The sequence below is a fragment of the Neopsephotus bourkii genome, unplaced genomic scaffold (assembly GCF_033783945.1).
Source record: "Neopsephotus bourkii isolate Nb327-2 ecotype Australia unplaced genomic scaffold, CSIRO-AGI_Nbou_v1 NB_211, whole genome shotgun sequence".
NCBI lineage: Eukaryota > Metazoa > Chordata > Aves > Psittaciformes > Psittacidae > Neopsephotus > Neopsephotus bourkii.
Genome location: NW_026900723.1, coordinates 130,639 through 144,126, shown reverse-complemented (window position 1 = coordinate 144,126; position 13,488 = coordinate 130,639). Strand labels below are relative to the sequence as shown.

Genomic DNA, 13,488 nt, shown 5'->3' with positions numbered 1-13,488 from the left:
AACACCAGAGGGAACATTGTATCATGCCACAAGTAATCAATATTAAAATAATTAACACCAATATTCCTGCAACCAGTTGCCTCAACCAGGAGAGATCGGGTAATCATGAAGTTAACTTTTTTCATATTTCTTCAAAACCCCAGGTGTCATCCATGGCCATTTAATGAAATATCTTAGTTTGTTTCCACATTTCCTCCAGATCTGTTTCAATTCTGCCACTTTAGTCTGTATAGGAACAACAGCTTTCATTGATTATGGAACAAACCCCTCCTTGTGATGCCAGTAACATGTTTAGAGCCATTTGGTTTTCTAATATCACCTTAGATAGGCTGGTTATCTCTTGTTGTTCTGCCTGGATTATATCAATAGTTTTACTTTCCATTTCCTCTATGGTTGCTGAGATATTTACAATTGCCTTCTCTAATTCACTTACTGCCAAAGATGGAATTAGCCCTCTTAAAAAACTATGAAATGCGGTGTGCCATTCAATAATAGCGTTAAACCCTTGCTTAATTCATTTACCAAAACTTCTAATCCAGGTCTTGGAAAAGTACCTGTTGATAATAGTAAAATTGGGTATTACAGCACCTAAGGTGCATGCCCCCTTCTAGTTGGGGGGTAGAATCTTATAAGCATTTTTTCCACATAACCAATACCATCCTTTCCCTTTAGGAACGGGCCACCAGTGAACTACGATACCATCTATATTAATAGTATGATTGCAATTTGAATGGTGACCTACATCTGTGGCATTTAAACAAGCATGATCTCCTACCCTGGTTCCTGGTGTAATACATCTTTGTGCACAGGTGTAATAATTAGTACTATATTAGGATTAACTATTCAAAATGTTAACCTTTCCTTCGAATACATATTGCTAGTGTTCACCCACAAATTTGTCCATGAGACACTGTTAGGAATTGGAACTCCAGTTAATGGGAGATCCAGGCTTCTTCCTGATTTAGGCAACTGTGCGCACACCCAACAGTCACTATGATTAAAACATTAGTAACATTCTGCACTAATTTCAGGTGTAAGTTCTGGTCCCAAGCTTGTGAGCCACTTATCATGAGTCCAAATTATGACCGATGCAATTTCATATGCAAAGGTACTGATCCACCATGTCTTCTCTGGCTCTGGTACTTTCTTAATTCTTGAATAATGTATCCAAGCAGGTTGTTCCTTTATCTTCACTGCTGTAAAGGTGGTCAATAATATCTGGTACGGTCCGCTCCACTTCTCCTGTAGAGGATCTCCTGAAAAATTCTTAACATAAACCCAGTCTCCAGCTCTAAAAGGGTGAATCAGATAATCCATCCTCTTGCTCTTGTCACTACTACTCTCTTATTTATCTCCTCCAATAGTTTTCCCAGATTGATCAGAAACTGTCAGAGGTAGCCTTCTCCCTCTTCCTGAAGACTTTCTCCTTTAAACTGGGACTGATATGGTCTTCCATACAAAATTTCAAATGGGCTAACCAATTCTTTCGACTGAGGTCTAGTTCGAATTCTTAATAGAGCCAGCGCTAAACCTTGGTACCAATATAAATTCATTTCCTGACATATTTTACTCATCTGTTGTTTGATCAGATGAACCATCATTTCTACTTGCCCACTGGCCTGAGGCCTGTATGGAACATGTAGTTGCCAATCAATTTCTAATTTTTTGCTAGTTTCTTGTAACAGTTTCTCACTAAAGTGCGAGCCTTGGTTGGAAGAAATTGCCTTTGTTCCCCTAAAACGAGCTTATTATCTTGTTAAATAATATTTTAATCACTTGTTTTGTGTTATTTATCCTACAAGGGAATGCTTCTGGCCAGCCTGAAAAAGTATCCGTTAACACCAAGAAATATCGACAACCCCCTTTTCTTGGTAATTCAGAAAAATCTATTTGCCACTGCTGTCCGGATAACTTCCTCTACCAGTGGTCCCAGTTTGATTTCTAGTTTCAGTCTTAGGATTATTCTTAAGACATAGCTGACATTGTTTTGTCACTAATTGAACTGTGGTGTATAGATTCCTTCCAGCAACTTGTTTGTCTAAATATTTATGCAAAGAGTTGCTACCCCAATGAGTTTTATTATGTTTTTCCTGAACTAGCTTTTAGAGCTGGTTATAGGGGATTACAATTTCCCATCAGGTATCTGAACCCAACGCTCTTTATTTTCCTGTCCTTTTAGATCCTCAATTTTCTATCCTCTTTTGAATATCTAGGTTTAGATTTTTCAATTGTTAGTTTGCCATCAGGAATTAAGGGCATGATTTGAAATTGTTCAGCTGCTCATTTGGCTTCAAAATCGGCAAAATTATTTCCAATTTCCTGATCAGAGTCACCTTGCTGATGTCCTTTACAGTACATAATAGCTACTTCTTCAGGTAGCTAAACAGCTTCCAGTAATTGTAGAATTTCTGTAGCATGTTTCTGTAGCATCTGTTTCCCTTGTGTGTTCAAAAGTGCACATTCTTTTCAGATAGCACCATGTGCATGGACCACACCAAATAAATATTTAGAATCAGTCTAAATATTTATCCTTTTATCTTTAGCCAGTTCCAGGGCTCTCGTTAATGCTATTATTTCTGCCTTCTGTGCAGAGGTGTTCCCAGGTAAAGGTTTAGCTTCTATTACCTGTGAAGTGGTGGTAATGGCATATCCTGCCTTTCGTTTACCATTTCTCATGAAGCTACTACCATCAGTAAACCAAGAATCAGCATCTTCCAGAGGGTTTTCTTTCAAGTCTGGTCGGCTCGAATATACAGTCTCTGTGGTGGTCAAGCAGTTGTGTGTTAGTGGTTCTGTTGATTGTTCCTGCAAAAATGATGCTGGATTCACAATGTTAGTGACTATAATTTCTCTATCATCTTGTTCTACAGTGGTGGCCTTGTATTTTAAAAAAATGTGAAGGAGATAACCAGTGGGCTCCTTTCTGTTCCAGGACTGCTGATACCACATGGGACACTAGTACAGTAATCTTTTGTCCCAAGGTGAATTTGCGAGCCTCTTCAATATTCATGACGACTGCTGCCCTTAGGCATCTGGGCCACCCTTTGCTCACTTCATCCAGCTGTTTTGAAAAATATGCCACTGCCCTTCTGTAGGGTCCTAGTTTCTGAGCAAGGACCCCCAAAGCTATTCCTTGTTTTTCATGCGAATATAGCCAAAATGGTTTAGTCACATCCAGGAGTCACAGAGCTGGAGCTCTCATTAACTCTGTCTTTAAATTTCTAAAAGCCTCCTCTGCTTTATCAGTCCAGTTCAAAGAGGGAGGGTTTCCCTTCAACAGTTCATATAGTGGTCTTACCAGAACACCATAATCATGGATCCAAAGTCTGCACCATCCTGTCATTCCCAGGAATGTCCGGAGCTCCTTGATGGTCGACGGTCGTGGAGTCTGGCAAATGGCTTCTTTTCTAGCAGTTCCAAGTTCTCTCTGTCCTCCTGTTATTTCATATCCTAGGTAGGAAACTCAGGTTCGGATTAGTTGGGCCTTGTTTGGATACCCGATAACCATTCAGTCCCAGAAAATTTAATAATTCCATTGTCCACTGGATACATTCTTCCTTTGTTTCTGTAGCAATTAACAGGTCATCCACATATTGTAACAGAGTCCATCGTCTGAGCAGGTGGCTTCCATGATTCTAGTTCTCATGCTAGCTGATTTCCAAAAATTGCTGGACTGTTTTTAAACCCTTTAGGTAATACTGTCCAAGTTAATTGAGTTTCCCTTCCTGTGTCAGGATTTTCCCATTCAAAAGCAAATAATTTTGGCTTTCTTTGGCCAATGGTAAGCAAAAGAAAGTGTCCTTTAAATCCAGGATGGCAAACCATTTCTGATTATTATTCAATTTAGTCAATAAGTCATACAAATTAGCTACTACTGGACGAATATCCTCTGCAATTTTGTTGATTGCCCTGAGACCATGAACCAATCTGCAACTTTCCCCATCATATTTCTTTACTGTCCAGATAGGATTATTATATTCCAATTCACATTCAATTAATAATCTATATTTTAAAATTTATCAATGATACTTTTTAATTCCCTTTGATCTTCTAATTTTAAGGGATACTGTTTTATTCTAATTGGGCAGGCCCCCCTTTTTATTTCCACTTTAACAGGCAAAGCATTTTTCGCCTTACCTGGAACTTCAGATGCCCATACTCCCACATATACCTGATTAAGGATTTCTTCTATTTCAGGGAGGTCCTCTTTGCTTTTCTGTTGAATTAAAGATAAACTCAAAACTGCAATTAATTGATTGTTTTTAACTCTAAATTCCATTTTGCCTTCTTTAAATGTTGCTTCTCGCCCTAATAAAGATTTTAGAGAATTTGGCATGCATAAAAATTTATGCATTCCTATTTGTTTTCCCAATTTGTACTTTAAAGGTTTCAGAAAGAATGCCTCTCTTTTTTTTTTTTTTTTCTCTTTTTCTTGGTGGCCAGTAGCTCCCACATCTGTAACGAATTCTTTTCTCTCTGATTTAACACCAAATAAGTTGCTCCTGTATCCACTAAAATTCCACTTTATTTCCTCTAGTCCCTAGTTTTAATGTAACCAGTGGATCTGCTAGGGTAGATTCCCCAGGTCCCCGTCAGTTTAGTTCCAGTTCAGTCACCAGAGCCACTCCATGGCACTGCCCCCCTCCCCCAGGGCAGTCTCACTTCCAGCATCCAAACTCCCCATAGCACGCACACCGATCCGGTCCCACAGAAGAGGAGCCCACTCCCCCACCTCCACCCAACATCCCTCCTCCCACGCTCAAACACAGGAGCTGCTCGAGCTCCCCTCCTTTCCCCCTTGGTTTTCCCTTTTTTTTTTCTTCCTCACAGCGGCTCCCCCTGCTCTGCAGGGCTGCAGATGCCTGCCTCTGCAACAGCACTTCTGGTTTAACCCCTTCTTAACTCTGAATGTGAATGTGCCGCTTGTTGCCAGTGACAGAAATCTCTTCCTCCTTATCAATATCAGATAGGACAGATGCAGAGGGTGCTTCTCTTGGAGGTACCTGTGGTACATGATTTTCCAACCTATCTTCCTGATTACTGTTTTTTAACTTTAAACATCTTTCCCCAATATCACAGGCTGAGCATCTCCAGCTTAACTTTCAGTTTTTCCCTGTCCTTTTCCAAAGCCAAAATTAAGGGATCTGGCGGAGCTATATTAATTTTGCATTCAGTCTGTCACTCCATGTGATTTCTTAAAGTGAAAAACATATCTGCATACATTGCATTTTCCTTGCCCCCTTAAAACAACATTAATTGTAACAATGTATTATAGTTCAGAGTTCCATTTTTAGGCCATTTTCCCTGATCTTCCAAAGTATACAAAGGCCATCATTGGTTACAATATTTTACCAATATTTTCTTATTTACCGAGCCCCCAGGAGACCCTCCAAGTTCTTTCCAGTGTGCCAAAATGCACCCAAAAGGATTCTTTTTCAAGATCTCTTCACTCTGCTGATTTTCCATTATCAATCTCACATTCACACACACACAAATGGGATCCCCCAGACATACTCCACACAGTTAAAACGCTTGGGAGAAAGACAGAGACATAAATTCAACCAACCAAACAACAGTTAATAACAAAGTTATAACATCCTGTCACCAGTACCAAAATCACAAGACCAAAATCATTACTATAACAAGCCACAAATTAAGATGAATACCAGTAAAATAAAAAAGCAATACTTCCAAACCCTTATGTCTCAGACCATATTGTAAAATTAGTAGGGGGGTTTCCTTGAACCCTTTATAGTTGACCAGCCTGTCAGTGTCCCAAGAAGAACAAGAACCTTGTGTCCCACCAGCCTGTCTGCGTCCCACTGTGGGAACCATACTGGACAGCCCACTGTATCGGAGGGTGATTTGACTAACCTATTCAGGGACCCACGCTGACAGCATCACTGAATCAAATCCCTTATGGGCTGTGAATAGCACACAGGACCTAAAACCATTTCCTCAAGACACCCCCTGCATCTTGTAGGACCCAAACCACAAGATGCCCTCTGTTTACTTATAACAGTCTGTCACTAATACCAAAATCACAAGATCAAAATCCTTAATGTAATAAGCCACAAAATAAATCAAATACCAACAAGATCCAAAACCATTTCCACAAGACACCCCCTGCGTCTTGCAGGACCCAAACAACAGGATAGCTCCTCCTAACATGTGTCCCCAATTGCCACACAAGCTGTCCTTTTATAGTCCCTGGGCTTACATACATATTCATGAGGCTACATATGGATTACATAATTTTCCAGTAAGTTCCCCATATGCATACAGAATTGTGGTGGTGGTCTCTGAGGGTCGTTTACTTCTTCCAACAGTCTTCATCACTTCTGGCAGCCTTTGAAGCACGCGCAGTAGATGCTCATACCAGTTTAATTGCTTCGTTAGCATCAGAGACATCATAATCCTCCTGTCCTCCAATTTATCAGTTAGTTTAACTGTAGCCCATCCTGAAAACATGAGGTTCCCAGATACTCCTTATCCCTGTGTCCTCAATAATTTTCCATAGCTACTGTTACAAAGCCATCAAACTTAATATTACTTAAAGCTGATTCTAAAGGTTTTTATATATTCCATTTTGTGATTCTCTGCCCCCTTGTCTCAGGAGACACAGCTGTTAACTTGTGATCACAACATTGCTGTGATCTTTTTGATCTGGTGACTTCCATTGTGCCATTTTATTCCCCAAGATTGATTCTCCTGTGCAGGTGCCTTGACCTTGCTCCATTTCATTTCAAAACTGGCTTTCAGCAGGATTTGGATCTTCCTCCCTTTCTCAAAAAACTTCTTTTGCTGTATTGCCCCCCATGATAATTTCATGAATGCATTGCAGGTGTTCTGGAGCTTGACCCTGTTCCAGTGCAGTCTGGATCACTCCATGGCAGATGAGTTTCCACCCTTGGGGCAGTCAATTCCAAGTGTACTGGATGCCCCTCCAAGTAAAAGCAAACTGTGGCCTGCACTCTGCTGCCAAAGGAAATGAGAAAAATGCGTTTTCAATATCCATTGTTGCATCCCACTTGGCTGACTTTGACTCCAGTTCATATTAAAGTTCTAGCATGTCCGGTACGGCAGCACTCAATGGTGGTGTGACTTCATTCATGCCACAGTAGTTACTGTTAGTCTTCACTCGCTGTTAGACTTCCGCACTGGCCATATCACAGTATCACAGTATCACAATATGTTAGAGATTGGAAGGGACCTCAAAAGATCATCTAGTCCAATCCCCCTGCCGGAGCAGGAACACCTAGATAAGGTTACACAGGAACGTGTCCAGGCGGGTTTTGAATGTCTCCAGAGAAGGAGACTCCACAACCTCCCTGGGCAGCCTGTTCCAGTGTTCTGTCACCCTCACTGAGAAGAAGTTTCTTCTCAAGTTTAAGTGGAACCTCTTGTGTTCCAGTTTGTACCCATTGCCCCTTGTCCTATCATTGTTTGCCACTGAGAAGAGCCTGGCTCCATCCTCGTGACACTCCCCCTTTATATATTTATATACACTAATAAGGTCACCCCTCAATCTCCTCTTCTCCAAACTATAGAGACCCAGCTCCCTCAGTCTTTCCTCATAAGGGAGATGCTCCACTCCCTTAATCATCTTAGTTGCCCTGCGCTGGACTCTCTCCAGCAGGTCCCTGTCCTTCTTAAACTGAGGGGCCCAGAACTGGACACAATATTCCAGATGAGGTCTCACCAGGGCAGAGTAGAGGGGAAGGAGGACCTCTCTCGACCTACTAACCACCCCCCTTCTAATACACCCCAGGATGCCATTGGCCTTCTTGGCCACAAGGGCACAGTGTCGGCTCATGGTCACCCTGTCGTCCACTAGGACCCCCAGGTCCCTCTCCCCTACACTGCTCTCTAACAGGTCGTTCCCCAATCTATACTGGAACCTGGGGTTGTTCCTGCCCAGATGCAGGACTCTACACTTTCCCTTGTTATATTTCATCAAGTTACTCCCTGCCCAACTCTCCAGCCTGTCCAGGTCTCACTGAATGGCAGCACAGCCTTCTGGCGTGTCGGCCACCCCTCCCAGCTTAGTGTCATCAGCAAACTTGCTGATAGTACACTCAATTCCCTCATCTAAATCACTGATGAATATATTAAATAATACTGGTCCCAGTACCAACCCTTGAGGCACTCCACTAGATACAGGCCTCCAACTAGACTCCGCCCCATAGACTACAACTCTCTGGCTTCTCTCCTTCAGCCAGTTCACAGTCCACCTCACTACCCAATCATCCAGACCACACTTCCTCAATTTAGCTGCGAGGATGCTGTGGGAGACCGTGTCAAACGCTTTGCTGAAGTCAAGGTAGACCACATCCACCGCTCTGCCATCATCCATCCACCGTGTTATTTCCTCATAAAAGGCTACGAGATTGGTCAACCATGACTTCCCCTTGGTGAAGCCATGTTGACTGCCCCTCATAACCCTCTTATCCTTGATATGCCTTAAGATGGCACCAAGGATAAGGTGTTCCATCACTTTCCCAGGAATGGAGGTGAGGCTGACTGGTCTATAGTTACCCGGGTCCTCCTTCTTGCCCTTTTTGAAGATGGGAGTGACATTTGCTTTCCTCCAGTCCTCAGGCACCTCTCCCGTTTCCCAAGACTTGGTAAAGATGATGGAGAGCGGTCTAGCAATGACCTCTGCCAGTTCCCTCAGCACCCACGGGTGCATCCCATCTGGACCCATGGATTTATGGATGTCCAGATTGCTCAAGTGGTCTTTAACACATTCCTCATCGACTAAGGCAAACCGCTCCGTTGACCTATCTTCATCTGAGGTCTCAGCGGTACAGGGCTCTTCAGGACTGCCTCCGGCAGAGTAGACAGAGACAAAGAAGGCATTAAGTAACTCTGCCATCTCTGTATCTTCTGTCACCAGGGCACCCGTCCCGTTCATCAGCGGGCCTACATTGCCTCTGGTGTTAGTTTTATCTGCCATGTATTTGAAAAAGCTCTTTCTGCTGTCCTTGACCCCTCTCGCCAGCTTTAATTCCAAGGAGGCCTTAGTCATCCTAGCAGCTTTCCTACATCCTCTAGCAGCAGCCTTATATTCTTCCCAAGTGGCCAGCCCTTCCTTCCATGACCTGTAAACTCTTCTCTTCCACTTCAGCATACCCAGCAATTCCCTATTTAGCCACGCAGGTCTCCTGACCCTCTTCCTTGACTTCCTACATGTCAGGATGCTCTGATCTTGAGCTCGGAAAAAGCAGTCCTTGAACGTCAACCAACTATCTTGGGCCCCTTTACCTTCAAGCAGCCTAGCCCATGGAATTTCCCCTAGCAATTGCTTGAAGAGGCCAAAGTTTGCCCTGCTAAAGTCCAGGGTTGCAATTCTACTTGCTATTCTACTGGCCCTACCACACAAGATCCTGAATTCCACGAATAATATGGGGCTATTAAAGGGTGAGTGGGTACTGCTGATCGTTCCTTGGCTCTCCAGTCTATGGATCAGCTCATGGATGGGAATCAGGGAGTCTTGGTTGGTGTGATATTGCTGCTGGTGCACTGTTGTGGTCATGACTGGCACTTGCTGTTCTTTGACTTCAGCAACCCCACAACTCTCTGTCTGAGAGACCAAGCAAGGTGGACAGTTGCTAATTTCCTCCATCTCCAAGGCAGCTGTACTAAAACCCATTGGTACTTTTTTTGGGGTCTTTGAAGTACCCTCTCCTGAGGTAGTCTATGCCAAGGATGCATGGAACCTCTGAAGCAGTCACAATGGGGTGCTTTTGCCACTCCTTCCCAGGCCGGCTGATTTCAGCCTTCATTACGGGAAACTCTTGAAGTCCTCCTGTAACTCCAGACAACAAATGTGTTCCACCCCTTGACAGCTTGATGGCATCAGGGTACACTGTGCACTGTTATCTACTAGAGCCTTATACTCCTGTGGGACTGATGAGCCAGTCCATCTGATACACACAGTCCAGTAAACCAACTGTCCCTCTCCGCCACCGGGCTGAAGGCAGGGCCCCTCTAATAGTGATCATAAGATTCTCCACTTACATCTTGTAGAAAGGGATTAGTAGTCCTTCTCACAGGAGCTGGAGTGAAAATCAGTTCTTCCACTCCATCTGGGAAGATGCTCACCGAATACTGGAGCAGCAACTTTCTTGTGAGGATCATCCTCGACTGTTGTTTTCCTCCTCAATTCTCACACCCATTCATCCAGAACTGAGGTAGGTTTTCCATCCCACTTTCTCACATCTTCTCTATGATCCCACAGGTAAAACCATTGGGTGGCCTGTGGCACGTACCTCCTATATCTTCCCTCTTGGGCAATAGGGTGACCTTCTGTTAATAGCTGAGGAATGGGTTGGCACATGTTGGGAGTTGGACACATCATCTCTCAACTGTTCGAACTCCTAGGTCAGGAGCTTTTCTACAGTTGAAATGACAGGAGGGGTAAGACTGTCTTCAAACTCTCGGAATTGCAAACTCACTTCATCCACTGTTGATGGTCCTGCCTCACTTCAGGTCATTAATGCCAGTGAGTGGGCATATGATGATGGCACGTTCCTTTAAGTTTCTGCCACATGGGTCATGTACATTCGACTTCATCTGGATGTACGGGTGCATTCCCAGTATGTGATTTATGATAATCTCTAGAACGGCTAATTCCCTCAGGTACCAGAGGCCTCTCTCTAGTGTGGTTCACTTAGCTGAGCAACACATAACATTATCCTTGTAGGGAAACCTTTCCTTCACAGCTGCCAAGAGCCTCCTCCAAAGGCTGAGGGACTGTTTCTCTTTTGCAATCACTTAGTCAATTCCCCCTTCCCTGGTAAGTGATCCCAGCTGCTTGGCTTCCCTACCTTCTAGTTTGTGACCCCATTGTCCCAGCATCAGAGCAACCAGGTGACAATGTGCTGTTTTCCCTCATTCCACAGCTCGGTCAAGGTCTGGGATTAAGAAGTTACCTCTTCCTCCGATTTCTGTAGTAATTCCCCTTGTTCACATGTTGTCCCCTCTAGTTCATGCATTGGGTTTTCATCTTCCTTCAGTGTACAAGTTGCTTTTTGCGGCTCTCTTTTGCTTTTCGCCTTGCTTATAAGGGCAACTGCTATTGGCATGGATTGGCCCTTTGGTTCAGCTGCAGTTTCTATCACTGTGGTTGGAGTAGCTGTAGTGTCTGTGGTCAGTTGGAGTAGCTGCTGTGCTTGTTGCTTGGGATGGAGCAACTGCATTGTGTGTTGTTTTGCCACCAGATCCAGAGACGTCTTCTTCCCCATGAAGGTACTGGATAGTGTTGAACACGGCTTTGTAGGAGTAGGCCAAGCCCCAGCACATTGATATGATTTGTTCCTCTCTGATATTGCTAGGACAACAGCACCCATTTCCTAATTTTTCTGATATTTTTTCTGGATTCTGTATTTGTTCAGGAGTGATGTTCCAAAGCACTGGAGGGGCAAAATGGCTTAAGTGCTTGCCCATATGTTCCCACACAACCTGCCACTCATGACTGTCCAGCAGCAGGGAAGATGTCATGGTGGTATTCTTTGATAGTCACTTAACTTTAGACAAGACCCAAGCCCGACCCTGCTGAACTTTGAAGATCAGACGAAATAGGGCATTCTCAACATGGTATGGCCATGGGTAAAAACACATGCAGCATGTGCAGCAACATGCTGATTCCCAGCAAAAGCAACAGGCTGGCTTCAATATTGGTAAAGCCTTTACATTTTTCAAATGCTACTGTAAATAGCCTGGTGGGGTAGCAGAAGGTGTGAGGGGATGTCTCCTTCATAGGTTGACCCTCCAAGGTGGAAGAAAATGATGTGTAATTGATAACAATTCCCATTAAATGCCTCCCAAAATATAGACAGGACAGCCACATGGAGAACGCATGGCAGACCAGTTTCATGATCAATGAGTCTATTGTATTACAAGTCATTACCATCAAGTACAACAAAACAAGAACTGTAGCCCAGGACCCAAACCCAATAAATACTAAAACAGCAAATGTTGGCTGCAAGTAAGGTATGAAATGCTGAAACTCTAAGACCAAGCTCAACTACTCTGAGAGCAAATACATCAACATTGTGATAAGTAACTGTTAATCCAAAACAATGATTGTTTATCAGAAATACAATTAGACAGACTCTGGTCAGACCTGTCGTTATTTCAACCCTTTGTGCCCCACGTTGGGCACCAGAAAGAACTGTTGTGGTTTAAGCAGTCTCTTGCTCACTCTCCCCCATTCTTCCCTCTCCTGCTCTGGGAGGGATGGGTAGGAGAATCTAAAGAATATAAATCCCACAGGTTGAGGTAAGAACAGTCCAGTAACTAAAGTATAATACAAAACCACTACTACTACCACCAATAATAATAATGATAAGGGAAATGACAAGAGAAGAGAACATAAAACTAAAAGGGGAATAAGAAAAGAAAACAATAAACACAAGTGATGGAAAATACAATTGCTCACCACCCACCCACTGATACCCAGCCTGACCCGAGCAGCAATCTGGGCCTTCTGGATGACTCTCCCCAGTTTATATACTGAATCCATCGCTTTCTTATACCTACACAGATTGTCTAAACTCCACTGGGCACAGAACCCAACCTGACGTTTTAAATAGTCTGGATTATCTGTCCATTTCTCAAGCAGGATCAGTTGGTCGCTAATGCATGATTGAGAAACTGCCAGTTTATTTTCACCTGCAATGACAGCAAAAAAGAATAAATGCTATAAACTAGTACCAAATTCAGTTAAAAATAGTAACATTCTACAAATGCAGTAGAACGCCCCCTTAAACCGATTACAAACAGCATAAACTTCTTTCCCCAAACAGATGTGCATTAACTTCACACTCCAATATACCAGTCCTCAGCACAGAGCTTCATCAAGACACTATTATATCACAGCTGTTCTCCATCTCTCTAACAGAGATTTATTTCCTTTCAAATAACAAAGGTCTTATGTCATAAGTCTTTATGCAGCAATTTTGAAGCTGAGAAGGACTGAGTTTCCACAAATCCCTTAATTGTTTGTGGGTGGGGTGTTGTTAAAGAAATAAGTATTTTTTCCTGCTTGCAAATACCCAATCATAGCTGTTCTCTACCTGTAATAGATTTATTTCAGTGACAAAGGCCTCATGGCATGAGTCTTTCTACAGCAATTTCCAACTGGGAACGACTGCACTGAGTTTCAGCAAATATCTCAAGAGTTTGCACGGGTAGAGGGATGTCAATAAAGCAATAAATATTTCTTGCCTAAGTGGACAAACATTTCTCTTCCATATTCATGTTTACACCAACCCAGCCTCTCATGCTCCTAACTTACAGTAGAAGCATAGTATGGCTGTTAAGAGCAGTATCAGGCTAATACTTACTTGTTTGTGCAAACTTCTCCAGTGCTATTAGTGCAAAAAGCATCACTGTCGGATGGGACTGGAAGTTCTAAACATGGGTAGGAAGAAAAGTTATTTAATAAATACCCAGCACAGATGGGTAGGAGAAGCTGTTAGT

At 43.1% G+C, this 13,488-nt stretch overlaps 1 protein-coding gene across 1 annotated transcript in view; it reads right to left on the bottom strand.

The window, feature by feature from the left end:
• Positions 1–13,488, bottom strand: part of LOC133207442 (RING finger and SPRY domain-containing protein 1-like) — a 55,400-nt gene that overhangs the window by 20,670 nt on the left and 21,242 nt on the right. The window contains exons 7-8 of the mRNA XM_061344356.1: positions 13,353–13,419; positions 12,547–12,678 (exon numbers count right to left, since the gene is read on the bottom strand). Of these exons, the coding sequence (XP_061200340.1) occupies positions 12,547–12,678; positions 13,353–13,419 (199 nt within the window). The remainder of the gene's footprint in view (positions 1–12,546; positions 12,679–13,352; positions 13,420–13,488) is intronic.